At 37.9% G+C, this 27,997-nt stretch overlaps 6 protein-coding genes and 1 long non-coding RNA gene across 13 annotated transcripts; 1 reads left to right on the plus strand and 6 right to left on the minus strand.

Annotated features, from left to right (window-relative positions):
* Positions 1–1,420: 1,420 nt before the first annotated feature.
* LOC111495469 (E3 ubiquitin-protein ligase CSU1-like) lies at positions 1,421–3,670 on the minus strand. The gene is made up of 2 exons (XM_023145528.1): positions 3,310–3,670; positions 1,421–2,284 (listed from the first exon to the last, which is right to left on the minus strand). The coding sequence occupies exons 1-2, from the start codon at positions 3,546–3,548 to the stop codon at positions 1,609–1,611; spliced, it is 915 nt and encodes a 304-aa protein (XP_023001296.1). The 5' UTR covers positions 3,549–3,670; the 3' UTR covers positions 1,421–1,608.
* A 555-nt stretch (positions 3,671–4,225) lies between these two features.
* Positions 4,226–7,596, minus strand: LOC111495415 (G-type lectin S-receptor-like serine/threonine-protein kinase SD1-13). Of its 5 annotated transcripts, none has more exons than XM_023145450.1 (7): positions 6,162–7,596; positions 5,970–6,077; positions 5,712–5,896; positions 5,207–5,417; positions 4,882–5,122; positions 4,633–4,783; positions 4,226–4,549 (listed from the first exon to the last, which is right to left on the minus strand). In XM_023145450.1, the coding sequence occupies exons 1-7, from the start codon at positions 7,462–7,464 to the stop codon at positions 4,238–4,240; spliced, it is 2,511 nt and encodes an 836-aa protein (XP_023001218.1). In that variant the 5' UTR covers positions 7,465–7,596; the 3' UTR covers positions 4,226–4,237. The 5 variants fall into 5 exon arrangements, with proteins under 5 accessions (XP_023001218.1, XP_023001217.1, XP_023001216.1 ...); XM_023145449.1 differs by having other exon boundaries at positions 5,712–5,899; XM_023145448.1 differs by having other exon boundaries at positions 5,970–6,080.
* A 606-nt stretch (positions 7,597–8,202) lies between these two features.
* On the minus strand, positions 8,203–11,492 carry LOC111495413 (G-type lectin S-receptor-like serine/threonine-protein kinase At1g11330). Its single transcript, XM_023145444.1, has 7 exons — positions 10,048–11,492; positions 9,839–9,949; positions 9,574–9,767; positions 9,294–9,504; positions 8,931–9,168; positions 8,681–8,831; positions 8,203–8,588 (listed from the first exon to the last, which is right to left on the minus strand). The coding sequence occupies exons 1-7, from the start codon at positions 11,366–11,368 to the stop codon at positions 8,280–8,282; spliced, it is 2,535 nt and encodes an 844-aa protein (XP_023001212.1). The 5' UTR covers positions 11,369–11,492; the 3' UTR covers positions 8,203–8,279.
* Positions 11,493–12,784: 1,292 nt separating this feature from the next.
* LOC111495414 (G-type lectin S-receptor-like serine/threonine-protein kinase At1g11300) lies at positions 12,785–16,146 on the minus strand. 2 transcript variants are annotated; one of them, XM_023145445.1, is made up of 7 exons: positions 14,588–16,146; positions 14,378–14,488; positions 14,113–14,306; positions 13,816–14,026; positions 13,490–13,727; positions 13,245–13,395; positions 12,785–13,158 (listed from the first exon to the last, which is right to left on the minus strand). In XM_023145445.1, the coding sequence occupies exons 1-7, from the start codon at positions 15,891–15,893 to the stop codon at positions 12,850–12,852; spliced, it is 2,520 nt and encodes an 839-aa protein (XP_023001213.1). In that variant the 5' UTR covers positions 15,894–16,146; the 3' UTR covers positions 12,785–12,849. The 2 variants fall into 2 exon arrangements, with proteins under 2 accessions (XP_023001213.1, XP_023001214.1); XM_023145446.1 differs by lacking the exon at positions 13,245–13,395 and having other exon boundaries at positions 13,104–13,158.
* Positions 16,147–16,510: 364 nt separating this feature from the next.
* On the minus strand, positions 16,511–20,680 carry LOC111495417 (G-type lectin S-receptor-like serine/threonine-protein kinase At1g11330). Of its 2 annotated transcripts, none has more exons than XM_023145453.1 (7): positions 19,048–20,677; positions 18,861–18,971; positions 17,828–18,000; positions 17,539–17,749; positions 17,220–17,457; positions 16,985–17,135; positions 16,511–16,895 (listed from the first exon to the last, which is right to left on the minus strand). In XM_023145453.1, the coding sequence occupies exons 1-7, from the start codon at positions 20,321–20,323 to the stop codon at positions 16,587–16,589; spliced, it is 2,469 nt and encodes an 822-aa protein (XP_023001221.1). In that variant the 5' UTR covers positions 20,324–20,677; the 3' UTR covers positions 16,511–16,586. The 2 variants fall into 2 exon arrangements, with proteins under 2 accessions (XP_023001221.1, XP_023001222.1); XM_023145454.1 differs by having other exon boundaries at positions 16,587–16,895; positions 18,861–18,962; positions 19,048–20,680.
* Positions 20,681–24,329: 3,649 nt separating this feature from the next.
* On the plus strand, positions 24,330–25,367 carry LOC111495478. Its single transcript, XM_023145542.1, has 4 exons — positions 24,330–24,407; positions 24,622–24,800; positions 24,877–24,930; positions 25,023–25,367. Exons 2-4 carry the CDS (start codon positions 24,654–24,656, stop codon positions 25,317–25,319), a joined length of 498 nt encoding a protein of 165 aa, XP_023001310.1. The 5' UTR covers positions 24,330–24,407; positions 24,622–24,653; the 3' UTR covers positions 25,320–25,367.
* An 821-nt stretch (positions 25,368–26,188) lies between these two features.
* On the minus strand, positions 26,189–27,508 carry LOC111495491. The gene is made up of 3 exons (XR_002720308.1): positions 27,305–27,508; positions 27,140–27,186; positions 26,189–26,937 (listed from the first exon to the last, which is right to left on the minus strand). It is a non-coding gene; the product is annotated as an uncharacterized LOC111495491 (long non-coding RNA).
* Between the last annotated feature and the right edge of the window lie 489 nt (positions 27,509–27,997).

Here is a 27,997-nt window from a genome sequence, read left to right on the forward strand (position 1 = left end):
GCTTCTTATAGCGATGGCCAATGGAAGCAAACCTATTGGCAACTCTATTACCTTCTCTATAAATATGACTAACCTTACAATTATTCAAATCCAATATCAATGAATTTATGTACCGAAATTGACTTCGAGCTTCCACACATTTAGCCTTCTTTTTTCCAACTACTATTTCTATCAACCCCTTTGCGTCTCCTTCCAGCCATACGTCTTTCCACCCATTTTCAAGGACCAATTCGAGCCCTTTGCTGAGTGCAGTGAGCTCGGCGATGGTGCTATTGGCTTGGCCTATGGGTTCGGCGTATCCCAGCAAAAACTGAGCCTCATGGTCTCTTAGAACGCCCCCAATGCTGGCCCTTCCGGGGGACATCTTACCTCTTGAGGAGCCATCGAAATTGAGCTTTGTCCATCCAATGTCGGGCCTTTTCCATGCGACAGGAATGGGTTGTTTGTGGCATTGCCGGGCTAATAATAATGCTCGGATTCGGTTAATTTGGTAATTGGGGAATTTGAGCATGGTGTTTAGTGAAAACATTTTGGTATTTTACGACAGGGGAAAATGGAACAGAACAGTTTGATGGTTGCTTGAGGTGATTAAGTTGCTATATGGATAATTGGTTTGGTGAGAGAGAAAGCAAGGAATGATTCCATAGTTCCTCAAACGTTTCCAACGAAAAATGAAGAGTTTTTATTTTATTTTTCTTGCTTTGTAGAGAGAAATTCTGCGTTGGGGAGTGGTTTGAAGGAAAGAATTAGGTGCTCAAGTTTTGCAATAAATGTACATGAAATTGTCCTAAATTTTCGTTGCATGTTTGAAAGAACAACAGATTTTGTCCAATTAGAGAGGAAGCTATGAGTGACTATATTTGATTTGTGTGCCTTACTTAAAATCTAAAATGCCACAAATCTAGGACTTCTAATTTATAGGAGGAAAAGGGATACACCTAAATTTTAGTATGGTGCCCAACTAAGATATTCTAGAATTGGATGTTCCACGATTGCATGCCCTTTTGTTCCTTCAATCCCATTTTTGGTTACTTGAATTCTTTAAATTAGAGGAACAACTTCGTCGACAGGCTTTCATAGTTCAGTGTCAACGGACTTTCATAGCTCAGTTGGTTAGAGCAACGCTTTAATAAGCGGGGAGGTCTTGAATTCAACTCTCCTTAAAAGTAAGGAAGTCTGGTGTTATTATTATTTTTTTTTTTCTAAAAAAGTAAAAACCCTTAGTTTATGATCAAGTTTTAGCATTTGTTTAGTTAAAACTCTTGGAACATACCATTCTAAATTTCAAATCCAATACATTAAATGAATATCCATATCCATCCCCCAAAAGAACGAGATGTTCATTGCAGAGCATTTATTTATGCCAGAGAGTTACAGGGAAGAAAGATTATGAACCACGGAATTGCGGTCCATTGATAACGAAACATCCTCCGAGCTTTGGATATTATCATTTTTTTAAGATTCTTGTTGATAAAGACACAATTTAGAAGCTAACATACTAAGATTTAAGATTGATATTGTCATTTACAAGACCAGATACTAATTAGTTGAGAAAAAGAAACAGAATTATGGAAGAAAATCACAATCAAGTAAGCAAGGATGACTGACTCAAGTCTTCATGGCAGGCCTCACCAGCCCCAAACCAGAGCCGCTTCCCAAATGCTTGAAGTCTCTTGCTTCAAGTGAATCCCCGTGGCCAGCAAACCCCGTGCCTCCTTTCTCCAAATTCACCAAATCCCTTACTTTACATCCTTTGTTGCAGACCAGACACACTTTGTCCACAGCCATAAACTTATCAGCACATTTCTTACAGAAGACATGGCCACATGTGCTTAGGGCCACGAGAGACATAGTGTTGGTTAGAGTAACCTTACAACTAGGGCATATGTATGTAACATCATAAGATTTTGATTTCTTCTGCTCGCTTTTGTCCTCTGTGAAATGTATTGGGAAAAGGGACTTTAGCTTAAGTTTCTCGTTGCCTTCGGGACAGAATGTACTGCATGAAGGGGCTCCTACTTTAACAGGAGCTTCTGGTGTAGCGGAAGGAAGCCAAAATGCCTTCATGTTCCGAAGTGCTTCTTCTTCGTAAGAAGTAACCTTTACACTATTTGCACCATGGAAACCATTCTTATCCTGACTGTGGTTTCTATCGTTGTATTGTGGTACAGCACCATGGTTTTGCTGATCAAATGCATCAAGCTCTCTAGCTTTCTGCTGCATCAGTTTCTCTTCTGCTTCTTCCTTCTCTTGCTTCTGCTGAGTTGTAAATGCAGCAAGCCTCCTGCAAGGTAACAAAACATGCTCATTTGGCATGAGAAGGGTATTGATGACGAACATCATTAACAGAAGGACCGTACTGCATAGCATCAAAAAGGGAAAATATACACTCTACTACTATGTTTTCAAAATTCTCTCGCATTTAAACATGCACTCCTACAATGTTCTACTCACCCTATTACATAACCGAGTCTAATATTTACACCAATTACAAGCCTCAACTAACTTTTAAACTAAATTCCCACCATATTAGTCAATCAATACCATAACATTTTATACTAGATTGTTGCTTCTTTGTTCATTAGCTTTTCCTAAAACCACATGAAAAGTAGAAGTCATTAAGGTAAATACAACCTGCACATTCCAGAAAGCATTCTTTAATCTTCGTTATACCGAAGACTTCTATAGTCAATAGCATCAAATACTTTTGAGCCTATAACTAGAAAGGCAGGAAGTATAAGAGAAATGAAGTGGTTTATGGAAAATGAAATTTACATTAGGCCTGCCAATGTCCTACACATCATTATAAGGCATAATGTCAAAAGCATGTCCACACTACTACATTTGGTTCCAAGGTATCTGATAGGTCATTAGATTTGAACCCGTTATCTCTAAACCTTATTTTATTTACATTGACCTTAATTGTCCACTGGGCCAGCCCAGGTTGGTTAGTAACATCTCATCCAAGACAATTGACCACAAATTAAGATCAAAATTTCACCTTTTAAAGACCAAACCAATAACAAATTCTTCAAAAAGCAGGAACCAACACAGAAAACCGAAGCAGACAACTTAAGGACTCAGAAAATGCAATAAACGATTATAACTCGATTACTATCCAACTACATGAAGAAATTGGAATTGCTCGCACCACTCTAGCACACCAACGCCAAGAGTTTGCAAGAATCTGAACCACTCGCTCTCCACTTCTTCGTACATTTTTAAACAATTGTTTCAAACTTGGGGAGGAAGATACAAAAAAAAGTAGCAATCAAATGTAAACATACAAGTATTGTAAAAGTAACAAACCTCTTATTATCTTTCTTCTGAGCCAAAAGGCACTCAAGAATGCATTCTTTACAAAACGTGTGGCCCTTCTGGCAGCACATGGGGTCAATGAAGGGTTTCAAGCACAGGCAGCAGACATCGAAGGGCTTGATCGAGTCCTTTCCAAGTCTCTCTTTCTGGGTTCCATAACCGAGCTTCCGCTTCTCATCATAGGTGAAGAAGGCTAGATCGTTATTGTTCTTCGAATGTCTCTGAGGCATATTTTTCTGTCAATCTCAAACTCGGTCGATCTAAAATGCACACGATAGTCTACAAAAAACAGAGAATTTGGGGGCAACGACGAGCCCTAGAAATTAATGGACCGAAATTCCTTTTCCGAATCGGATCGGGTTTTGTAGCTTAGTCGTAAAGAAGGAACTCAAAGACGACACCGTTTTGAAGGGGACATTGGTATTGGACCGAACTACTTAGCTTGCAAGCCCAGTAGGCCCAATATGACATCAAATGGAATGCTAGGAACAAGTAAGATCGATCTCACTCACACTACTCGTGAAACATAAATAAATAAAATAACATAAAGAATTATGTGGTTTGGAGAGAAGAAATTCCGCTCCATTTGCAAGTGGTAGTCGTACGAGTGTATCTCCTCACACTCTTACACTACAAAGTTTCTCCAAATTGTTTATAGACAAATACGAAATGACACTCATTTCATGTCTCATAACAATACAATACATATCTTTATATTGGCATAACAACCTTAATTCTCATATATAAATCAAGTTGATTCATGTATTAATACAAGAGATAAACAAAATGAATCCAACGAACACATAATCGAAGTGAGGACTGTACCAAAAATATTCAGAATCAAATCTTTATGACAATTCTCAACAAATTTAGTCAAAAGTAAATTTACAAAATTTGTTATCTTATCCTATCTAACATATTATCGGGGTATGATTGTGGTTTGAGTAAGATTATTTACAGAAAAATGGTTTAAATTTTGTTGAGAGGAAGATGTCATGTTACTGTCTTGTGGTCGACTAACAAAGCCAGGCTGCTTTGGAGAAGGAAGATCTACAATGTCACTGTTGATCATTGAGATAATGGTAGAGACATTTGGCCGATCGTTTATAAAGTCTTGAACACATAGCAACCCTACATGAATGCATCTCAAAATCTCTGATTGCCAGCACACTTTGTAGATGGTTGGCTCAATCAAAGGAATAAGATTGTCTTCCTTCCGTAGCTTCCAGACCTAAAACAAAATTAAAATTTTTAATTGAAATCTTAATTTCAACCCTAAATTTCGAAAGTATATTTTTCTTTTTGTCAACATACAAATTCCAATAAATTTAAGGCATGGTTTTCGAGGTAGAATCCTGTATTTCGTCTCCCACTTATGATTTCAAGTAATAGAACTCCAAAACTGAACACATCTGATTTCTCCGAAAATTGACCTCTCATAGCATATTCAGGAGACATATACCCGCTAAATTAATAAAAAAAAACACATTAAACCAGTTTTATGAAGCTATATATCAATTATAATAAATAATAGTAATAAAAAAAACCGGTTAGAAATCTTACTATGTCCCAACGATTCTTAAAGTGTTTGCTTGAACTTCATTACCACCAAAAATCCTCGCCATGCCAAAATCAGATATTTTAGGATTCAAATCTTTATCTAATAGAATATTACTTGCCTTTAAATCTCTATGAATGATTCTCAATCTTGAATCTCGATGAAGGTAAAGGAGGCCTCGAGCAATTCCATCGATAATGTTGTATCTCTTCCGCCAATCCAATATTAGTTTTTGCTTGGGGGAGCCTACATGTGCATAGACATAGTTACAGTTTGGGCATATTCATATATAAAAAGTCAATATTCTTTAGAATCAAAAGTCCCACTAACCAAAGATTAGTGCATCCAAACTTAGGTTGGGCATATATTCATATACTAATGTCTTCTCTTCTCCTTCGATGCAACAACCAAGAAGCTGCACAAGATTCCTATGTTGTAGCTTTGAGATGACCCTCACTTCATTTAAGAACTCTTCATACCCTTGATTAGAGACTCTTGAAAGCCTCTTTACTGCTATTTCCTCTCCATTTAGCAGTTTTCCCTGAAAACAAATCGGTTACGTAATAGCTCAAGCCTACCGTTAGTAGATATTGTCTTTTTATGCTCTCTTTCAAAGTTTTAAAACGTGTTTATTCGACACTCTTATAAGAAATGTTTCATTTCCACACTCTTATAAGGAATGTTGGATCATATTGGGTGGTTATAAATGATATCAGAACCAGACACGGGACGATGTGCTAGCAAAGACGTTGGACATCCAAGAGGGTGGATTGTGAGATTCCAACGAGAATAATATGGGCGTAGTAGTGGGGTAATCAGTACAATCAATACATACTTTATACACTGGACCAAAGCCTCCCTGTCCTAACTTGTTGCTTGGGGCGAAGTTATTTGTTGCAGATACCAACGTCTCAAAGTCATAAACAGGCAGCTCCTCCAATTTAACGTCCTCCTCAATCGTATCGTCCCTTCTCAACTTCCAAATCTTTGCCTTTGAACCCATACTTGATCTGTTCTTCTCTGCTATATGCCTCAAATCTTATTAAGCTATCGAGGATTACATAACTGTAAGGAAGATTAGGCTATGCGTTACCTTGTTTGCGACTCTTCCATCTGCACCATATATATGTCACAACGATGAAGATGATAAACGTTACTGATATCACTATGCCTATAATGATACCTCTTTGGCCTTTGACATCTTCTGTGGATCAAAAACAAAATTTAGTTGGAAACAGAATGTAATAATCTGAATGATGGAAGTTTAAGGAGATGATATCAATACTTGTATGATCCAAGTCTCCATATGGCAGTCGAAGGTACAGATCCGTCCCACCGCTCTCAAACTTTTGTATATCAATCAAATCCCCTTTCCAGAGCATACAACGAATACCATTTACATATGCATAAGCACTACACGAACAATTCCCCAAGCATTTGACTCTGCAATCCTGTATTGAAGAAAAGGAATCAACCCACTCTGCCAAAAATGGAACTTTAACCAATCTCTCCACGTGAAATCCATCTTCCTCAATACTGGTTTTGTTGGACTTGTCGCATTTTAATGGCGTGTTTCTCACACACCCATTACTCCAATTTCCTCGATTCCACTCCTCTTCATGCTTTGGGTTAAACCCTCTTAAACACCTGCAAACAGGGGAAGCTCTTGGATTGCAGATCCCAAACGCCCCACAAGCGCCATAGAAATCACACGGCGTTTGTAGAGCGGACCAACCAGCCCTCCAGCGCTTCTCCTGAAAATTCATATAAGTTTCTTGAACATTCCCTTGTGGGCTTAAAGACAAGTAACCGAAATTTTTATCCTCATTAAAAGTGGCGGAAAGATAGTAAGTTTGATCATCTATGTCGAGGGTATATCCAGAGAGATAAGTTGAATCCATGTTGGGTATGCCAATGAAGATTTGACCATTCCATGGACCAGATCGCCAATACGTGTTCTGCCCATTCCAAACTACACCTTCAGGAATATTGTGAAGAACATGCAGCCCCAAGGAGAAGCTTCCCATGGATGGATCGGAAGGGTTGTTCCATGAGGTAAGTTGTATTTTTTCGTTAGTTCTTGTGTTCGTCATAAATTCCATGGAAGCTAAGAATACATCACATGGGTTTTTGAAACTCTGCCAGATAACCATCTTGGAGACGGAATCTTCCAAAACAAGGTTGCCGGAATCTAAAATTCGGGCGCTGACGTTGGTTGCAGAGTTAGAAACATTGGTAGACCAGAGGAGGTTGTGGTTTCCATCCAACACGACAAGATTCCCATCCTCGGAAATTGTGAAGATCCCGGAAGAATCTTTGAGAGGGTTATCTCTGTTGGCTACCCACACTATAGTTTGTGGAGAAATTTGGTTGTTGAACCAAATTCCGACATGGCGGTTCGTGGAATTAGCCGGTGAGAAGAACCCCAGCTGGAAGGAACTGGCATTTGAAACTATGGTTGCAGGGTCTTTAATGGAGGTTGTTGATGTGATCGTATCTCTGCTCCCCGAGCAAAATCTTGTACAAAAATATGAAAATGAAAGAAGAAGAAGATGAGTTGAAAAGCTCAAAAGCTTCTCGGGTTTCATGGCTGTTGTTGGCTACAAATTCGTTTAAACTATGGAGAAAATAGTCCGTAAAACAGAGGCTTTGTTTGAGATCAACAGTTGAACTGTACACTGCTTGATCATATGCCTTCAGACCAAACAAATTCGAGTGGATTCAGCTGGTCGTCCATTCAGTCATATCACTCTCTTTGAAGTTTTTTTTTCTTCCCCAAATTGATTCTTTCTCAACACAATATAATTTCTAAAGAATTTGAATCAAATTGGACAATGGAAGTTGTTGGAAGTTTCTGCCTTTTGAAAAATCAGAAGTATGACTTTGTATTCTTTCCTAGGTGACCTTGACTTTTCTTATTCAATTACATCATTCCAAATTATGAATTAAAAATATTAATATAAACTACGAGCTTGTTGGAAAAACTTTTCAAAATTTTTTTTTACTAGCATGCGTTGACTAACTGATATTATCCGTTTTGATCCATTATGTATCACCGTTACCTTCATAATTTTAAAACACATTTTCAGGCTCTTATAATAAATGTTTTGTTCTCTTGTCCAATTAAAAAAATTAATTATTTGAGTGTTAAAAATTTTATATTTATATTCAAGTTCATTATGTTCTACCAAAATTAATTATATTGAGTTGAATTGATAGTCGGAAATAACAAAAAAAAAAAAAAATGTTTTAATAGAAAGTATTTCACACATACCATTAATATTTATCAATTTAAAATTATAAGAGATACTTTTATAGTCTAAAAAATTGGTAGTTTTTCTAGAAGGCAAAATTACATCTGACTTAAAATATATAAAATAATTTGTTTTTCTAACGCAACACATTATCGAGCTGCAATTGTAGTAACTGTAACATTATTTGTTGAATATTTATCTAAGTTTGGTTGAGAAGATTCTGTGCTACTTTCATATGGTCTGCCGACAAAGCCAGGCTGATTTGGAGAAGGAAGATCAACGATTTCACTGTTAATCATTGAAATGATAGTGGAAACATTTGGCCGATCATTCACAAATTCTTGAACGCATAAGAGCCCCACTTGAATGCATCTCAAAATCTCTAATTGGTAACGTGGCTCATATATTGTTGGTTCAATCAAAGGAATAAGATTGTCTTCCATCCAAAGCTTCCATACCTGAAACCAAGTGTAAAATGTATTATTATAAATGCTTGAGATTTGAATGTTATCATTCAACTTTGAGAATTCGGAGTTTTCAGTTGACATACAAATCCGAGTAAGCTTATGGCATGTTGATGGCCATAGAACTCTGTATTTCTCTTCCCACTAATAATTTCGAGCAATAAAACTCCAAAACTAAATACATCTGATTTTTCTGAAAATTGACCTTGCATGGCATACTCAGGAGACATATATCCACTATTATTCATAGAAACAAACGTGCCATGCCAGGTTAGTTTTTGTTAGCTATGCAGAATTAAGATTTGAAGTAATCTAAAATGGTTCGGAGAAACTTACTAAGTTCCGACAACTCTTAAAGTGTTTGCTTGAACTTCATTGCTGTAAAAAATTCTTGCCATGCCAAAATCTGAAATTTTAGGGTTCAAATCTTTGTCTAACAAAATGTTACTTACCTTGAGATCTCTATGAATGATTTTCAATCTCGAATCCCTGTGAAGGTAAAGAAGACCTCGAGCAATTCCATCGATAATATTAAATCTTTTACTCCAATCGAGAAATTTTTTTACACGGGAGCCTAAACATAAATTTTAATTTTGGTTAGTTCATCAAAACTCTAAACCAAATTAAGCTACTTAAAACGTCATTCTAAACCAAATCGTGTACTCGTAATTCTTAAAAGTGAGCGGGAGAGTATCTAACCAAAGATGAAGGCATCCAAACTTAGGTTGGGCATATACTCATATATTAACATCTTCTCTTCTCCTTCAATGCAACATCCCAAAAGGCGTACAAGATTCCTGTGTTGCAGCTTTGAAATCACTCTCACTTCATTTATAAACTCTTCATACCCTTGTTTAGAGGCTCTTGAAAGCCTCTTTACTGCTATTTCCTGTCCATTCAATAATCTCCCCTGAAAACAAAAACATTATCTTCCAACTAATCAAACTACCAAAGGCAAGCCATAAATGTAGCTACCTACCTTATATACGGGCCCAAACCCACCCTGCCCAAGCTTGTTGCTCATATCAAACTCATTGGTTGCAATTGCTAGCTTCTCAAAGTCATAAAGTGGTAGCTCCTCAAGTTTGATATCATCCTCAATCATATTATCACTCTCCCGTGTTTGCTTCAAATTCTTTTCTCTTTCACCAGACGTCATCATTATCTTCTTCTCTGTTAACAACTCAAATGTTAGTAAGTATGTCAGTATTTGGGCTTGGCTATAAATTTAAATATTTTGTTACTCTGTTTTTTAGTCTTCCATTTCCAGCAAAAGGCTATGGCAAAGATGAAGGTGACAAGCGTTGCTGGTACAACTACGGCTATAGTAATTCGTTTCTTGTCTCTTACATTATCTGCGCCGCAAATGACAGAAATGTTAGAGAGATTTAGATGGAAAAAGGACGTAAGCTTAACAATAATGGAAATTGTAGGAAGTTTGGGATGATTGTACTTGAATCTAAATCTGCGAATGCCATTCGAAGGTAAAGATCTGCTCCACCTCTCTCGAACTTTTGTATATCAATTAAGGCATTCCTCCAGTGCATGCATATTTCATTCTCGAATGCATAAGAAGAACACCGACAATTTTCCAAGCAGTCGCGCCTGCAATCGTCTACGGAAGCAGAGGAATTAGACCACTCTGCCAAAAATGGAACTTTAACCATTTCCAGTTTAGAAAACCCATCTTCCTCTGTACTAGACCTGTTCTCGCATTTTAATGGTGTTTTTCTCACACACCCATTACTCCAATTTCCTTGATTCCATTCCTCTTCGTGCTTTGGCTCAAACCCTCTTAAGCAGCTGCAAACAGGGGATGTTTTTGCATTGCAGATCCCAAACGCCCCACAAGCGCCATACAAATCGCACTCTGTTTTCTGAGCTGACCAACTAGCACTCCAGTGCTGCTTCTCAGCATCCCAATCCATTTGCTGAACATTCCCTTGTGAGTTCAAGAACAAATAAGAAAATTCTCGAGCGACATATTTGGAAGCAAGAGAGAGAGTGTAAGTTTGGTCTTCAATTGCGAGGTTATATCCAGAGAGGTAAACAGAGTTCATTTCAGGTATTCCAATAAAGGACTGACCGCTCCATGGACCGGAGCGCCAAAATGTGTCCCGACCATTCAAAATGACAGCTTCAGGGATATTATGAACATCCAGCTGAAATAAAAACTTTCCAGTAGATGGATCGGAAGGGGTGTTCCATGAGGTATAGCCGATCACCTCTTTAGTTCTTGTGTTCGTCTTAATCTTCATGGAAGTCAAGAATTTATCACAAGGGTGTTTGAAACTCTCCCATATAATGACCCCAGACGTAGAATCTTTCAGAACCAGGTTTCCGGAGTCTAAAATTTGAGCACTTGTGTTGTCCGTTCCAATTACAGAGGAAGAAACATTCGAAGACCAAAGAATGTTGTTGTTTGAATCCATGACGACAAGATTCCCATCATTGGAAATAGTGAAAATCCCAGCAGTATCTTTGACAGGGTTGTCTCTGTTGGCCACCCATACTACAGCTTGTGAAGAAATTTTCTGGAACCAAATTCCGACATATCGGCGGGTAGAATTAAGAGGCGAGAAGAACCCCAACGAGAAGACACCACCATTAGATATAATGGTTGCTGGGTCTTTGATGAAATTTGCTGATGTGATGGTATCGCCGGCAAAGCAAAATCTTGAACAGAAGGATGTGAATGAAAGCAGCAGCAGCAGCAGCAGCAGAAGAACAGATCGATAACATGTAAAGCTGCAAATTTCTTGTCTCCATTTCATGACTCTTCGCTAAACTTTTGAAATTTCTGAATGTTGTTATTGCTATTTTTCCCCGGGAGCCCACCCAACAATTTCTCCAAACTATTGAAAGTCCTTGGAATTCTCCCTATATTCAAAGTTTATGCTTTCCAAAAGGTGACTCTAACTGAAAACCAGAAAATCTATTTTATATTAACCATTAGTAACAACTATTTATATTTTCATCCCAATTATGTTTTCCTCTCGAATTTTCCCTAAAATTTTTTAAAATGTGTCTGTCAGGAGAGATTTTCGTGTTAGTTGGATAAATGTTTTTCCTTGAATAATTAATTTGCGTACAATTTCTTTGATTTCATTACATATTATACTCTTTAGTGTTCTTTGAAGGAATAAATTAAGGGTTAGTGGCATATTTTAGGTAACACATGTTTTGATCGACTTAATTATATAATACCAATTGTGATTTTTAGTTGAGTACTTTCTTTCTTTTTAAAGATCGATGTTTTAATCAAGGTTTCGTATGTAGATGTTGATGTCGACGAAACTGTCAAAGATATCTCAATTTCGTTGAAATATAGATTAAAATATTGAGAATAAACTTTTGAGTTCAATATTTAATATAAAAAGAAATTAGAAAAAAAATTAATTTAAAATAAATATTTGACTTTTTTTTACCTAAAAAAAAAAAAAGAGTATTCCTTGTTTGGACTATTAACTCGACTTGAACCTGATTTAATTTTTGCAAGATTTATCAACAAGTGAATATCTACCAGAGAAGTTATTAATTGTGAAGTATTTCTTACGAAGTTATTAGTGGTCAACATTGCACTTGAAGTACTTCGGTATAAAGATACTCTCCCCTCAAGTTATGATCCCGTTATTTATATATTTTTTTTCTATCTTGGTTTCGTTTCGATGTACTCGGATCGAGGATCAAAACCAACATCGACGTCAATGACATTTATTGTTATTTTTGTTATATTCTATCGATTTTTAGATATAATGGGAATAATTTTTAAAAATGTCAATAAAATGTTGAGATGAAAAAAATGAAAGGATTTATGGGATTAAAAATGTTCTTTTTCTCTCCACTTGCATGGGATGGCCAGGGAAAAAACAGCTGGTAGAGTGGATCAAAATGATTCCTATCAAACGGTATTAAAGCTCATGTTCGTTTATGGCATATATTTTGTCGCTGTAGTTCGAGTTTTTGATATTATTAGTGAATGAGTTTCTTTGTATCGTGCATAGTACGTGACTCGACAAATTTTGTATACAACAATTGTTTGGTATTGCTAAGGTATTATCAACATAATAGGTGATCTCTAAGTAGTCGGAAGAGTAAAAAAAAAAACTCAGCAAATATTCTAAATGGACAATTAATTTACTAGTAACTAACATTATATGAATTTTACATTACAAGAGATGTCTCATCATTGAATAAATTGATAGTTTTATATAAAATTACACGCCTGAAATAATTTGTTTTTCAATTCAACACATTATCGAGCTATAATTGTAGTAAGTGTAACATTATTTGCTGAATATTTATCTGAATTTGGTTGAGAAGGTTGTGTGTTACTTTCATGTGGTCTACCAACAAAGCCTGGCTGCTTTGGAGAAGGAAGATCGACAATTTCACTGTTGAGCATTGAAATAATAGTGGACACATTTGGCCTATCATTTACAAATTCTTGAACGGATAAGAGCCCTATTTGAATGCATCTCAAAATCTCTAATTGGTAGCCTAGTTCATATATTGCTGGTTCAATCAAAGGAATAAGATTGCCTTCAGTCCACAACTTCCATACCTAAAACCAAATTTAAAAAATAGTATCAATTCACGAGATTCAAAATGTTATCTTGAATTTGGAAGTGAGGTTTTTCGTAAACATACAAATCCCAATAAGCTTATGCCATATTCATGGAGGTAGAACCCTGTATTTCGTCTTCCGCTAATAATTTCAAGTAGTAAAACTCCAAAACTAAAAACGTCTGATTTTTCTGAAAATTGACCTTGCATTGCATATTCGGGAGACATATATCCACTGTTATTCATAGAAGCAAAAACACACAAGTGAATTCTAGTTAAACTATGCAAAATTATGAATAGAGTAATTTAAAATGGTTGAAGATACTTACTAAGTTCCGACAACTCTTAAAGTATTTGCTTGATCTTGATTGCCGTAAAAGATTCTTGCCATGCCAAAGTCTGAAATTTTAGGGTTCAAATCTTTATCTAACAAAATATTACTTGCTTTGAGATCTCGGTGAATGATTTTCAATCTTGAATCCCTGTGAAGGTAAAGAAGGCCACGAGCAATTCCATCGATAATATGGAATCTTTTTCTCCAATCAAGAATTTGTTGGTTGGGAGAGCCTACACAGGTACACAGGTAGATTCTACTTTTGGTTAGATAATGAATACTATAAACGTAATTGTGAAGAGTGAGTGGAGAGTATCTAACCAAAGATGAATGCATCCAAACTTAAGTTGGGCATATACTCATAGATCAACATCTTCTCTTCCCCTTCAATGCAACATCCCAAAAGGCGTACAAGATTCCTGTGTTGCAGCTTTGAAATCACTCTCACTTCATTTATAAACTCTTCATACCCTTGTTTAGAGGCTCTTGAAAGCCTCTTTACTGCTATTTCCTGTCCATTCAATAATCTCCCCTGAAAACAAAAAAATCATCTTCCAACCCATATATGCTTCCAACTAATCAAACTACCAAAAGCAAGCCATAAATGTAGCTACCTACCTTATATACGGGCCCAAACCCACCCTGCCCAAGCTTGTTGCTCATATCAAACTCATTGGTTGCAATTGCTAGCTTCTCAAAGTCATAAAGTGGTAGCTCCTCAAGTTTGATATCATCCTCAATCATGTTATCATTCTCCCGCGTTTGCTTCAAAATCTTTTCTTTTTCACCAGACGTCATCATTATCTTCTTCTCTGTTAACAACCCAAATGTTAGTATGTATGTCAGTATTTTGCCTTGGCTATGAATTTAAATCTTTTATTACTCTGTTTTTTAGTCTTCCATATCCAGCAAAAGGCTATGGCAATGATGAAGGTGACAAGCGTTGATGGTACAACCACGGCTATAATAATTCGTTTCTTGTCTCTTACATTATCTGTGCCGCAAATGACAGAAATGTTAAGAGAGATTTAGATGGAGAAAGGACGTAAGCTTAACAATAGTGGAAATTGTAGGAAGTTTGGGAAGAGTGTACTTGAATCTAAATCTGCGAATGCCATTCGAAGGTAAAGATCTGCTCCACCTCTCTCGAACTTTTGTATATCAATTAAGGCATTTCTCCAGTGCATGCATATTTCATTCTCGAATGCGTAAGAAGAACACCAACAATTTTCCAAGCAGTCGCGCCTGCAATCGTCTACGGAAGCAGAGGAATTAGACCACTCTGCCAAAAATGGAACTTTAACCATTTCCAGTTTAAAAAACCCATCTTCCTCTGTACTAGACCTGTTCTCGCATTTTAATGGCGTCTTTCTCACACACCCATTACTCCAATTTCCTTGATTCCATTCCTCTTCGTGCTTTGGCTCAAACCCTCTTAAACAGCTGCAAACAGGGGATGTTCTTGCATTACAGATCCCAAACGCCCCACAAGCGCCATAGAAATCGCACTCTGTTTTCAGAGCCAACCAACTAACGTTCCAGTGCTGCTTCTCAGAATCCCAATCCATTTGCTGAACATTCCCTTGTGAGTTTACGAACAAGTAAGAAAATTCTCGAAAGGCATATTTGGAAGCAAGAGAGAGAGTGTAAGTTTGGTCTTCGATTGCGAGGTTATATCCAGAGAGATAAACAGAGTTCATTTCAGGTATTCCAATAAAAGACTGACCGCTCCATGGACCAGAACGCCAATAAGTATCACCCCCATTCAAAATGGCAGCTTCAGGAAGATCATGAACATCCAGCAGAAATGAAAACTTACCTGTAGATGGATCGGAAGGAGTGTTCCATGAGGTATATCCGACCACCTCTTTAGTTCTTGTGTTTGTCTTAATCTTCATGGAAGTCAAGAATTTATCACAAGGGTGTTTGAAACTCTCCCATATAATCACCCCAGACGTAGAATCTTTCAAAACCAGGTTTCCGGAATCTAAAATCTGAGCACTTGTGTTGTCGGTTCTAATTGCAGAGGAAGAAACATTTGAAGACCAAAGGATGCTGTTGTTTGAATCCAAGACGACAAGATTCCCATCCTTGGAAATGGTGAAAATCCCAGAAGTATCTTTAACAGGGTTGTCTCTGTTGGCCACCCATACTATGGTTTGTGGGGAAAATTTCTGGAACCAAATTCCGACATATCGGCGGGTTGAATTAACAGGCGAGAAGAACCCCAACTCGAAAACACTACCATTAGATAAAATGGTTGCTGGGTCTTTGATGAAATTTGCTGATGTGATCATATCGCCGGCAAAGCCAAATCTTGAACAGAAGGATGTCAATGAAAGCAGCAGCAGAAGAGATCGACAGCACCTAAAGCTGCAAATTTGATGTCTGAATTTCATGGCTGTTCGCAGAATGCAAATTCAACTAAACTTTTGAAGCTTCTGAATGTTGTTCCTTGAGAGACATGATTGTAAGCAGCTGCTACAAAGTCATCCTTTAGGCTCGTTTTAGTCTTTTTTTCCTATGAGCCTCCACCAATAATTTCTCCAACCTATTGTTATTTTTCATTTAAATTCTCCCCTTCCTTCGTTGAATCTGTAGCCACCAAAAAAGAAACTTTGGGTTTTCTTGTTTTTAATAATCCCTTACAATTCTTCAAAGTTATGTTTTTCCCCAGGAGACTCCATGGTATATGAAGTGAGGATATCTTTCTAGATGAAAAGCTTAAATTCTAGAAGGATATTGTTCAAAGTTTCTAATATGAACTAATTATTGTAGGATGAAAGTTCCATATTCATTAATTTACGGAATGATCTGTGTTTATAATCAAAGAATACTATGTTCATCATCTTCATTGGTAGGAGACATTTCAGAAACCGAAAGTAAAGTCAAGACAGCTCATGTTTAATTATTAATTCTCTCTTCAAGAAAGAGCTACCTACCCGTTAGTTGGTTTTTTTCTTTTCTTTGAATAGTATGCATATGATTGAACATCCTATATTTATCAACTAAAAAGTAAAAAAAAATCAAATTTTTACTCTCACAAAGGGTTGAATTAAAAAAAATTCAAGTTTATAATTATGATTACAATATCATCGACCTATAATTGAGGTAAGTGTAAGACTGTTTGTAGAATGTTTATTTAGACATTGTTGAGAGATATCTGCATTACTTGGAGCTGGTCTACCAATAAAGCTAGGTTGCTTTGGAGTAGGAAGGTCTACAATTTCACTGTTGAGCATTGAAATAATGGTAAGAACAGTTGGTCTATCGTTTATAGATTCTTCAACACATAACAGTCCCACTTGGATGCACCTCAAAATATCTGATTGATAGCACGGTTTGTATATTGTTGGATCAATCAAAGCAATAAGATTGTCTTCTGTCCACAACTTCCATGCCTGAAACCACATTTATAAGTTTTATAAGTTATTCAGATTTAAATACTATCAAGAACTTAAGATATTGACGTTTTTCTATTCACACTTACAAACTCCAATAAGCTTAAAGCATATTCATGGCGGTTGAACCCCGTGTTTCGTCTCCCACTTATAATCTCAAGCAATAAAACTCCAAAGCTAAAAACATCTGATTTCTCGGAAAATTGTCCTTGCATTGCATACTCAGGTGACATATATCCACTAAATTCATCAAAACGACACATTTAATCATGGTTAGTTTGATAACTGATACGATAACGATATAAAAGAACAGAGAATACTTACTAAGTTCCAACGACCCTTATAGTATTGGCTTGCACTTCATTACTACCGAAAATTCTTGCCATACCAAAGTCCGAGATTTTCGGATTCATATCTTTGTCTAATAATATATTACTTGCCTTCAAATCCCTATGAATGATTCTTAATCTCGAATCTCTATGAAGGTAAAGAAGACCTCGAGCAATTCCATCGACAATGTTGAATCGTTTTCTCCAATCCAAGAGTTTTTGTTTGTTCGAGTCTACATGCAAAATAGTTTAATTATGGTGAGCGATCGATCATCAATGAAACGATAACGAAAAGAGATGTTAAAATATCTAACCAAAGATGAAGGCATCCAAACTGAGGTTGGGCATATACTCATAGATAAGCATCTTCTCTTCTCTTTCGATGCAGCAGCCGAGAAGCTGTACGAGGTTTCTATGTTGTAGCTTTGATATCACGATCACTTCATTTATGAACTCTTCATACCCTTGATTTGAAGCTCTTGAAAGCCTCTTTATTGCTATTTCTTGTCCATCTAATAATATTCCCTGAAAGTATACAACTTTAGCTACTTCAGTTGCCCATATGCTTCCAATTGCTTAGCCGATAAGTGATATAAAACCCACCTTATATACAGGACCAAACCCACCTTGTCCAAGCTTTTTACGTTGATCAAAGCTGTCTGTTGCGGTTGCCAGCTTCTCAAACTCATAAACAGGCAGCTCTTCAAGTTTAATTTTGTCCTCAATCATGTCATCCCTTCTTAACCTCAATCTCTTTCCTTTTTTGCTATACTCATCTGCAAAAGAATTCAATAATCTTAACAATATTGTCTGTTTTCGTAACACGCTTGTTACGTATTATGTTCTTAAAACGCATCTACTAGGAAGAGGTTTTCACACTTTTATAAGAAATGTTTTGTTCCCCTCTCCAACCGATGTGGGATCTCACAATCCACCCCCTTGAGAGCCCAGTATTCTCGTTGGCACACTGTACCGTGTCTAACTCTGATACCATTTGTAACAGCTTAAACTCACCGATAGAATATATTGTTCACTTTCGCCCGTTATGTATCGTCATCGGCATCACGGTTTTTAAAACGCAGTCTACTAGGGAAAAGTTTTCACACTCTTATAAGGAATGTTTTCTTTCCCTCTCCAACCAATCTGAGATCTCACAATCTACCTCCCTTTGGGGCCAGCGTCCTCGTGGCACACCATCCGGTGTCTGGTTTGATATCATTTGTAACAGCTTAAACTCACCACTAGCAGATATTGTTTATTTTGGCCTGTTACGTATTGTCGTCAGCCTCACGGTTTTTAAAATGCGTCTACTAGGGAGACACTCTTATAAAGAATGTTTCGCTCCCCTCTCAAACCGATATGGGATCTCACAATCCACCCCCCTTGGGGGCTAACATCCTCGCTAACACACCGTCTGGTATCTGGCTCTATTACCATTTACAACAGCCCAAGCTCACCGTTAGCAGATATTGTCCGCTTTGGCCCGTTACGTATTGCTTTTAACCTCACGAGTTGAAAACAACATTTTCTAAGGATAAGTTTCTACACTCTTATAAGAAATGTTTCATTCCCTTCTCTCACAACAACACTACCAGCAGCACCAGACTTTAAAAGTAACTCATGAGATTTCCTTTACCTTTCTTGTTAGCCTTCCATCTCCACCAGAAGCAAATGGCAATGAAGAAGATGATAAGCGTTGCTGGAAGAACTGCGGCTAGAATAATTCCAGTCTTGCTTTCTGCATCATCTATGAATGAAAACAATGTCAAAGAAGTTCAATTTAGACAGAAAATAATTACAGTATGAGTTTAAAGAAAGCCTACTAATTGTGTCTAACTCTGGATCCGCCAGTCGAACATAAAGATCAGCTCCAATGCCTTCAAACTTCTGGACATCAACTAAGTCGCTTCTCCACAGCATACAACCAATACCATTTTCATATGCATAAGCACGACACAAGCAATTCTCAAAGCACTCTTGTTTGCATTCATTCGCTGAAGAAGAGGAATTGGACCACTCTGCCAAAAATGGAACTTTAACCAATTCCACTTTAAAAAACCCATCTTCCTCACCACTGGTAGCGTTGGTGGACTTCTCACACTGCAATGGTGTGTTTCTCACACACCCATTACTCCAATTTCCTTGACTCCACTCCGCCGCATTCCTTGGCTTAAACCCTCTTAAGCAGCTGCAAATTGGAGATGCATTCGCATTACATATCCCGAACGGCCCACAAGCACCGTAGTAATCACACGGCGTTCTAAGAGCCGACCAAGCTGCCGCCCAGCTTTCTTCCGACGGATCCCAGTACTCTTGCAATAGATCGCCTTGCGGGCTTAATAGCATGGTATTGAGTAATTGATTGTCGTTATTATAAGAAATTGAGAAATAAAAAGTTTGGTTTTCATTCTCAAGATTAAACCCAATGCGATAAACAGAGATCATTTCGGGTACTCCCATGAAAGTCAGACCGTTCCATGGACCAGATCTCCAATATGGGTTATTGCCATTCCAAATGACAGCTTCAGGGATACTGCGAACATCTAAGGCCAAAGAAAAGTTACCTGTAGATGGATCGGAAGCGGTTTTCCATGATCTAAACTCGACCTTCTGTGTGGTGCTTTTGCTTGAGATGAGTTTCATGGGAGGCAAGAATGAATTGGAAGGATGTTTGAAGCTCTCCCATATAACCAACCCAGAAGCAGGATCTTCCAAAACAAGGTTGCCCGAATCGAGGATTCGAGCGGTTGTGTTGGCTGTTGGAGAAGTAACATTTGAAGACCAGAGGACGGTGTGGTTTCCATTTGAGACGACAAGATTTCCATCCTTGGAAATCGTGAAAATCCCGGAAGAATCGTGGAGAGGGTTGTTTGCATTTGCTACCCACACGATGGTTTGTAAGGGGATTTGGTTGTACCAAATTCCGACATATCGGGCGGTGGAATTAAGTGGTGTGAAGAACCCCAACTGGAAGGAGCTGCCATTTGAGGTTATGGTTGCAGGGTCTTTGATGAAACTTTCAGATGTGATTGAATCTTTGCCGAAGCATATAGATGAAAGAAGAAGAAATGAGAAGGCGCAGATGTTTTTGGGGTTCATTTGTGTGGCTGAATACTAATGATTAACCGAAACAGAGTTGAAAATACTAACTTATTTTGATATAACCATTGGAGGGTGGATCCATTCGACTTGTTTCCACACGCTTCGGTTGTTGAGTCTCTGTAGCCGCCAAAACAGGAAGAACACTTTCTGGGGATGTCTTTAAACACATTCGTTTCTTGGAGTGGGTTTTTTGATAGAAGTTTTTTGGACAACAAGTTCCGTGGGGAAGGGGGAAGCCAACCCGGATCTACAACTGGGTTATCTCCAGGATTCAATGTCTATTCGTTTGACATTTTTGTATTTCTTTGACGTTGAATTTTCATCATATTTCAAATCGCCACTTTACATGACTTTTTTTACTCTGTGTTCCCACGACATTCATCTATTACTTTGACTTTAAGCTTTGGATGATTAGGGCACGTAGGAGATATATATATATTATATTATATTATATTTTAATTTTGGAATATTTTGGATTTTAAATCAGTTAGACAATAATGTATTGATCAAGTTTTAATGCGGTGTAGTATTAATGAGAGAATAGAAATTAGTATTTTAGATTAGATTAAATTTTTAATTACATTATTGAAATTGTCTCCTTTCAGTTTTATCTTTCATGCTTCTCTTTAAAGTTTTAAAATCTATCCACTGGTGATAGGTTTCCACGTCTTCATAAAAAAATATTTTGTTCTCTCCCTCAACCAATGTGAGTTCTTACAAAGAGAGATAGATGAGAAATTAAATTATATGAAAAAAAAAATGTTTTAGAAATTAATTATCAAAATTGCAGTCATTTTGTTAAATTATCTTTCAAAAATGTGGACAGGGCTTTTCTATAATTACTTGTATTCAAGACTGCATAAGTAATTAAGATCAGTTCTACCCGCTGCTCTCAAACTTTTTTATATCAATCAAGTCTCTTCCATACAGTATGCATTGAGTACCATTCTCATATGCATAAGCTACAATTCTTCAACTACTCGCGTTTGCAATCGGTTTTAGAAATAGAAGCTGTCAGGACCCAATTTTCGAGGCTTCGAAAATCCGAATAGTGATTAAAAAGACAAAATTGAAAAGAAAGAAAAAGAAAAGAAAAATAAAATAAGAAAGTACCATTTAATTAAAATAAAAGAGGGAGAAGATTTTTTTCGAAAATATTAAAAAGAAAGTTACAAATATAAAATGAAATACAAAAGACTCTAAAAGACCGACAAGGGATTGACGCTTAGGAACGACCCCCTCTGTGACCGCACAGCTCTCGAACGCTCCTCCGCCACAACCGGTACCTGAAAAAAAAAAAGGTAAAAAGGAATGAATATAAAAATTATACTCAGTAAGCCACCTACTTGTAGGCTCTCGTTGCACCCTAAACTTATCAAACAACCACGAACTTTCCTTTAGCTCTAGAACATCTGCTTCTGGTCTTAGCTCATTAGGGCTTCCCCCTTCAGGCTTCTTTGGTTCTTAGACCTTCTATTTATACCCCTAGAGTTCCTTTTATGCTAACCTGTGTTGGTCTGGTGCCTTGCGAGTGACTACCTCGGCATGGGTATGAGATTACCTGGGGTCTTGCCTAGGAAGTGAGCTGCAACCCCCTAGTCCTATGGTAATTCCCCTGTATTTGGGAGGGCTACCTCCCCTATTCCATCCAGCTAAACGATCAATTATGGCGTGGGTATCCCGTTTCCCATACTAAACGGCTATCGAGTAGTCGAGTCCTGATCAGGAACCCGCTGGTCCCCAACGAAGCTATATCACCATCCACACACTGTTGTAAATTGTCATAAGTTTTGATTTGATTTGGTTTTTGGATTATATTTGATTTGGTTATTTGAATTAGATTTGATTTGGTTATTTGAATTAGATTTGATTTGGTTATTTGAATTAGATTTGATTTGGTTATTTGAATTAGATTTAGTCACACCAGGGTTTAGTTATATATCGGGATTTGATATCAGAATTGGGTATCGGAATTTGGGAGAGCTTTTGGAGTCACATTGTATTTGTTGAGTGACATGTGTTCTGAGTCTTTGTAGTGTGATAGTGAGATATTCACTTGTAATGCTTTGGTTTATTAGTGATTGGTTCGTGGATGTAGGGGAACTTCTCTCCGAACCACGTAAATATCTTAGTGCCTCTTTGTGTAAAATCGTTCATTGGTGTTGTGAGTACCTTTGTTCCGCTTTCGGTGCACAACAAGTGGTATCAGAGCCAAGTTGTGGTATTTTGGGGTATTGTGAAAGCTTGGGCCTCATCGACCATTAGACGTGCTCACAATCGTATTTATTCTCTTGAAAATCAATTTTCAAGAATTGGGTTTTTGAGTTTCATTCGGATTAATTATTGCAAATGGCAGAACCATCACGACGTGGATCGAGAGTGTGGAGTTCCAATCTCGAAGTAGAAAAATTTGATGGAACCAATAATTTTGGTGTTTGGCGAGGCGAAGTCAGCGATTTATTGGTCATGCAAGACCTCGATGTCTCTTTCCAAGAGGAAATGCCTGAAGACATGACAGAAGCAGAATGGACGAAATTAAATCGGCAAGCCTGTGGAATTATTCGATCCTGTCTTGGCAAGGATCAGAAATATCCATTTATGAAGGTTACCATGGCGAAAGAATTATGGGACAAGCTTGAAGCGAAATATATGAAGAAGAGTGTGGAAAATAAACTCTATTTGAAGAAGAAACTCTTCCGTTTTGATTACAAGGAAGGCATCTCAATGGCTGAGCATTTGGATGATTTTAACAAAATCATCACTGATTTGCTCAATCTTGATGTTAAGATTGATGACGAGGACAAAGCGTTGTTGTTATTAAACTCCTTGCCGGAATCCTACGAGTTTGTAGTAACGACCCTACTACATGGAATCACTAATATTGATTTTGAAGATGTTTCAAATGCCTTAATAAACAATGAGATGCGAAAGAAGGAAAAGGAGACGTATCAAAGCTCTAGCTCAAATGTTCTCACTGCTCATGGAAGGACTTCCAATTGGAAAAAGAACGAATGTGGAGAGCCTCGACTAAAGTCGAGAGGTAGATCTGATAATTGGAGAAAACTTGATAAAAATGAGTGTGCATATTGTCGACAGAAAGGCCATTGGAAAAAAGATTGTTCGATCTTAAAAGAGAAGGGGTCGAAGTCCAATGTGGTTAGAGATGACGACACTGATACAGATGATGCCTTGACAATCTCCCTATCAGTCAGCCAAACCAGTGAATGGATTCTTGATTCTGGGTGTTCCTATCATATGTGTCCCAACAAAGAGATGTTTTTGGACTTCAAGGAGTTCAATGGTGGAGTTGTCTATATGGGAAATGATAGTACTTGTAAGATAATGGGAATCGGCTCAGTACAAATCAAGATGTTTGACGGGGTTATACGAAAACTCAAAGATGTGAGGTATGTCCCTGACTTGAAGAAAAATTTGATTTCACTTGGCGTTTTGGATGCGAGTGGTTATCGCATCATTTTGGAAGGAGGGAATTTGAAAGTAGCTCGTGGAGCTTTGGTGGCAATTACAGGAACTAGAAGAGGTAGCATATACTACCTCAACGGAACCACAATAATTGGGCATGCTGCTGTGGCAAGTTCGAAAGAACAAGACATATCGAAATTATGGCACATGCGACTCAGGCATGCTGGTGAGAAGGCGCTTCAGACACTGGTGAACCAAGGAGTTCTTAAGGGTGCCACAACTGGAAGAATTGATTTCTGTGAACATTGTATATTTGGCAAACACAAAAATGTGAAGTTTGGTACAGCTATACACCAAACAAAGGGCATTTTGGATTATGTTCACACTGATGTATGGGGTCCCACAAAGAATGTCTCATTGGGAGGAAAGAGGTGGTTCGTCACCTTTATTGATGACTACTCGAAGAGAGTTTGGATGTATCCCATGAGGCACAAAAACGAGGTTCTCCAAATCTTCCTAGAGTGGAAGAAAATGGTAGAGAATCAGACGGACAAGAAAATCAAAAGGCTGAGATCAGACAACGGGGGAGAATATACTTATGATCCATTCCTTAAAGTATGCCGAGATGAAGGGATCGTTCGACACTTCACTGTTCCTGGTAAGCCACAACAAAATGGAGTTGCTGAGAGAATGAACCAGACATTAATAGAGAAGGTTCGATGCATATTGTCTCAAGCAGGATTGAGTAAGGCATTTTGGGCTGAGGCTCTCAGTTATGCAGTTCACTTGGTGAATCGTTTACCTGTTTCTGGAAACGGTGGGAGAACTCCGCTTGAGGTATGAAGGGATCGTTCGACACTTCACTGTTCCTGGTAAGCCACAACAAAATGGAGTTGCTGAGAGAATGAACCAGACATTAATAGAGAAGGTTCGATGCATATTGTCTCAAGCAGGATTGAGTAAGGCATTTTGGGCTGAGGCTCTCAGTTATGCAGTTCACTTGGTGAATCGTTTACCTGTTTCTGGAAACGGTGGGAGAACTCCGCTTGAGGTATGGTCAGGTAGTCCTGTTAGTGATTATGATAAATTACATGTGTTTGGGTGTCCTGCTTATTATCATGTGACAGACTCAAAGCTGGATCCTAGAGCAAAAAAAGCCAAGTTTATGGGCTTTAGCAAAGGTGTGAAGGGCTATAGGTTATGGTGTCCAGAAACAAGTAAGATTGTTAATAGTCGAGATGTGACATTCGATGAGTCTGGAATATTTTTGCAGAAAATTGAAAATAATGACGAGGCATTGAAGCAGGTGGAGAAGGTGGTGTTCTCTCCTGATGTGGTTGCTCCTACTGAAGAACCTATTGACCAGGTAAATAATAACTTTGATGTCTTAGAACAGAAAGAGCAAAGTCTGGAGGAGCAAAGCCTTGTAAATGAAAGAGTGGAGGAACCTGAGTCTATCGCCAAGAATAGACCACGAAGGGTAATTCGAAAACCTGCAAGGTTTGATGATACGATAGCATATGCTTTCTCTATAATTGATGGAGTTCCCAACTTACGTATTGAGGCTTGAGGTGGTAGCAACCAACTCAGTTATCAACTTGGAGATCTTATGACAAGGTGGAGATTGTTGTAAATTGTCACTATGTTTTGATTTGATTTGGAGATCTTATGACAAGGTGGAGATTGTTGTAAATTGTCATAAGTTTTGATTTGATTTGGTTTTTGGATTATATTTGATTTGGTTATTTGAATTAGATTTGATTTGGTTATTTGAATTAGATTTGATTTGGTTATTTGAATTAGATTTAGTCACACCAGGGTTATATATCGGGATTTGATATCAGAATTGGGTATCGGAATTTGGGAGAGCTTTCGGAGTCACATTGTATTTGTTGAGTGACATGTGTTCTGAGTCTTTGTAGTGTGATAGTGAGATATTCACTTGTAATGCTTTGGTTTATTAGTGATTGGTTCGTGGATGTAGGGGAACTTCTCTCCGAACCACGTAAATATCTTAGTGCCTCTTTGTGTAAAATCGTTCATTGGTGTTGTGAGTACCTTTGTTCCGCTTTCGGCGCACAACACACACAAGTAGCCTAAGAGTACTCTAGAGGTGCATCGTATGTCGTGATGGTCTGTTAGACTACTAGGGAAAGGTTAAGTCTATTCCTTGGTGACTTGTCGCTCTGACCATAAATCCCTAGACTTTATCATAAATGTGGGTCATGGAAATTAACTCAGTGTGCACACAACTATCATCCAACATCATCATACATAATTCATGCAAAGTAAACATACATGCTCAAGGGGGCAATAACATCCATCATCTCCCAGAGCGCAAAATTCGTAAGTTCCCATCCTCCTTTCAGTATGAATTAAACATATACATATGAAGCGAAAGCTTAAAAACATAATTGCAACACATCAGATAATTCTCAAAATACTTCACATAATACATCCATACTCTTAACAACCAAGTTACATACATTCAATCATTCAATCATGGAAAGTTACCACCTAAGGTAATTAAACTAACATGCATGTATAACCAAGTGATTCCTACAAGTATTTCTTTCTAAAGTTCCGTATGATGACTTACCTGATTGACGCGTGTTCTTCGTTTAGCGCTTTTACTCGAATACTGTGTCTACAAAGTACTAATTTTCTCTATTAAGTCCTATTTCATATTAGAAATAGGGTTAGAGTTGGAATCGGGAGGAAATTCAGGAAAAACAGACGTTGAACGGGCTGAAAACGGCACCTCACGCGCTCACACGCGTCTGGAAATGTGTTACACGCGCAAAGCCACGCGCGTGTACGGACGCGCATGAGGGAGGGAAGACGCGCGCTGAGGTAATGCCGCGTGGCGCCCGCTGAACGGTCAGCCGAGGTCGAGGTCGTCGGTTCGAAACCGGAAAGAACGCGCTGGAAATCCGAATTCTTTTACGCTGACGCATGGCAACGCGAAGCCGGGTCGGTGATCCGGGTTGCGCGCGGGCCATCGGGTCGCGGACTCGAGTAGCGGCTGCCGGCGTTCGTATCCTGCCCGACGCGAAGCATTTCGTTGAATTTCTCCGCCAATACACGCCGGACACGTGTCGACCATTCCGACAACGCGCGGCCCTCTCTTTGCCTGAAACGCATCACTCCGCCTTCTTCCTCATCACTCCGCCTTCTTCCTCACATCTCTGCGATTTTCTAGAAAATCGATTATTTCCTATTTTCTTTGCATTTTCGTATTTCTTTCTATATGATTCGGATTAAAATGATTCCTTCAAGAGATTTGAAGATTACATACTCATCTACATATAGCTATTTTTCTTGTAATTTATTTCTAACCACATTGATAATAAACTCAATCCAAAGTTGACAAGAGATATCAATACTCACATCAATTCAAAGCTGGAACAACTCTTTTCCAAATCCATCAAGGCTCCCTTCACAAATTATGAACGACAATCTTTTCTAAATTAACATATTCAAATTTTGGAATCTAGCTCTCAATATTTCTAACAGATCTGAGGAAACTTTGTAAACAATCCTTGGAGAACTTACCTACGGATTTTCTTGAATCCTTGACGGATTTGGACGATTTGAGAGTTGTTCTCCCCTGATTCTGTGAAGATTTCATGAAGAAGGTTCGACCGGAACCGGACTTCTCGTGGCCGGCGGTTACCTTACTCCCTCGATGCTTTCCCTCTCTCTCTCTCTAGAACTTTCCTTCTCCTTCTAGAATTAATTTCTATTCTTTTTTTCTTTTCCGCCATTTTTCCTTCTCTTCCTTTTTCCCTTTATTTTTATTCTTCTTCTTTTAATCCTATGTTACCAGAAGGAGGGTATAATGACCAAATTACCCTCCATGATTGAACTTGACCATCCTCCTAATTTTCTATCATTTTTTATTTTTATTTTTATTGAGTTCTTCTTTTACTCCTAATCATTTTTCTCTTAGTATTTTGGTCTCTAAAACGTTCAATAAAATCTCGAGAGTTCGAATTTAAATCTAAAATTGGATTTTAAACTTTCCATTAAGGCTCGTGTCTTACAGAAGCATTGGACCATTCTGCATAAAATGACACCTTAACAATTTCCAAATGCAAAAATCCATTTTCCTCAATAGTACTTAGTGTCAATGCTCGATTTCTTACACACTGCAGTGACATATTTCTCATACACCCACCACTCCGATTTCCTCCATTCCATTCCTCTTCTTGCTTTGGCAGTGGGCTTGACTTGAGCAACTACAAA

The sequence above is a fragment of the Cucurbita maxima genome, unplaced genomic scaffold, assembly GCF_002738345.1.
Source record: "Cucurbita maxima cultivar Rimu unplaced genomic scaffold, Cmax_1.0 Cma_Scf00021, whole genome shotgun sequence".
Classification (NCBI taxonomy): Eukaryota; Viridiplantae; Streptophyta; class Magnoliopsida; order Cucurbitales; family Cucurbitaceae; genus Cucurbita; species Cucurbita maxima.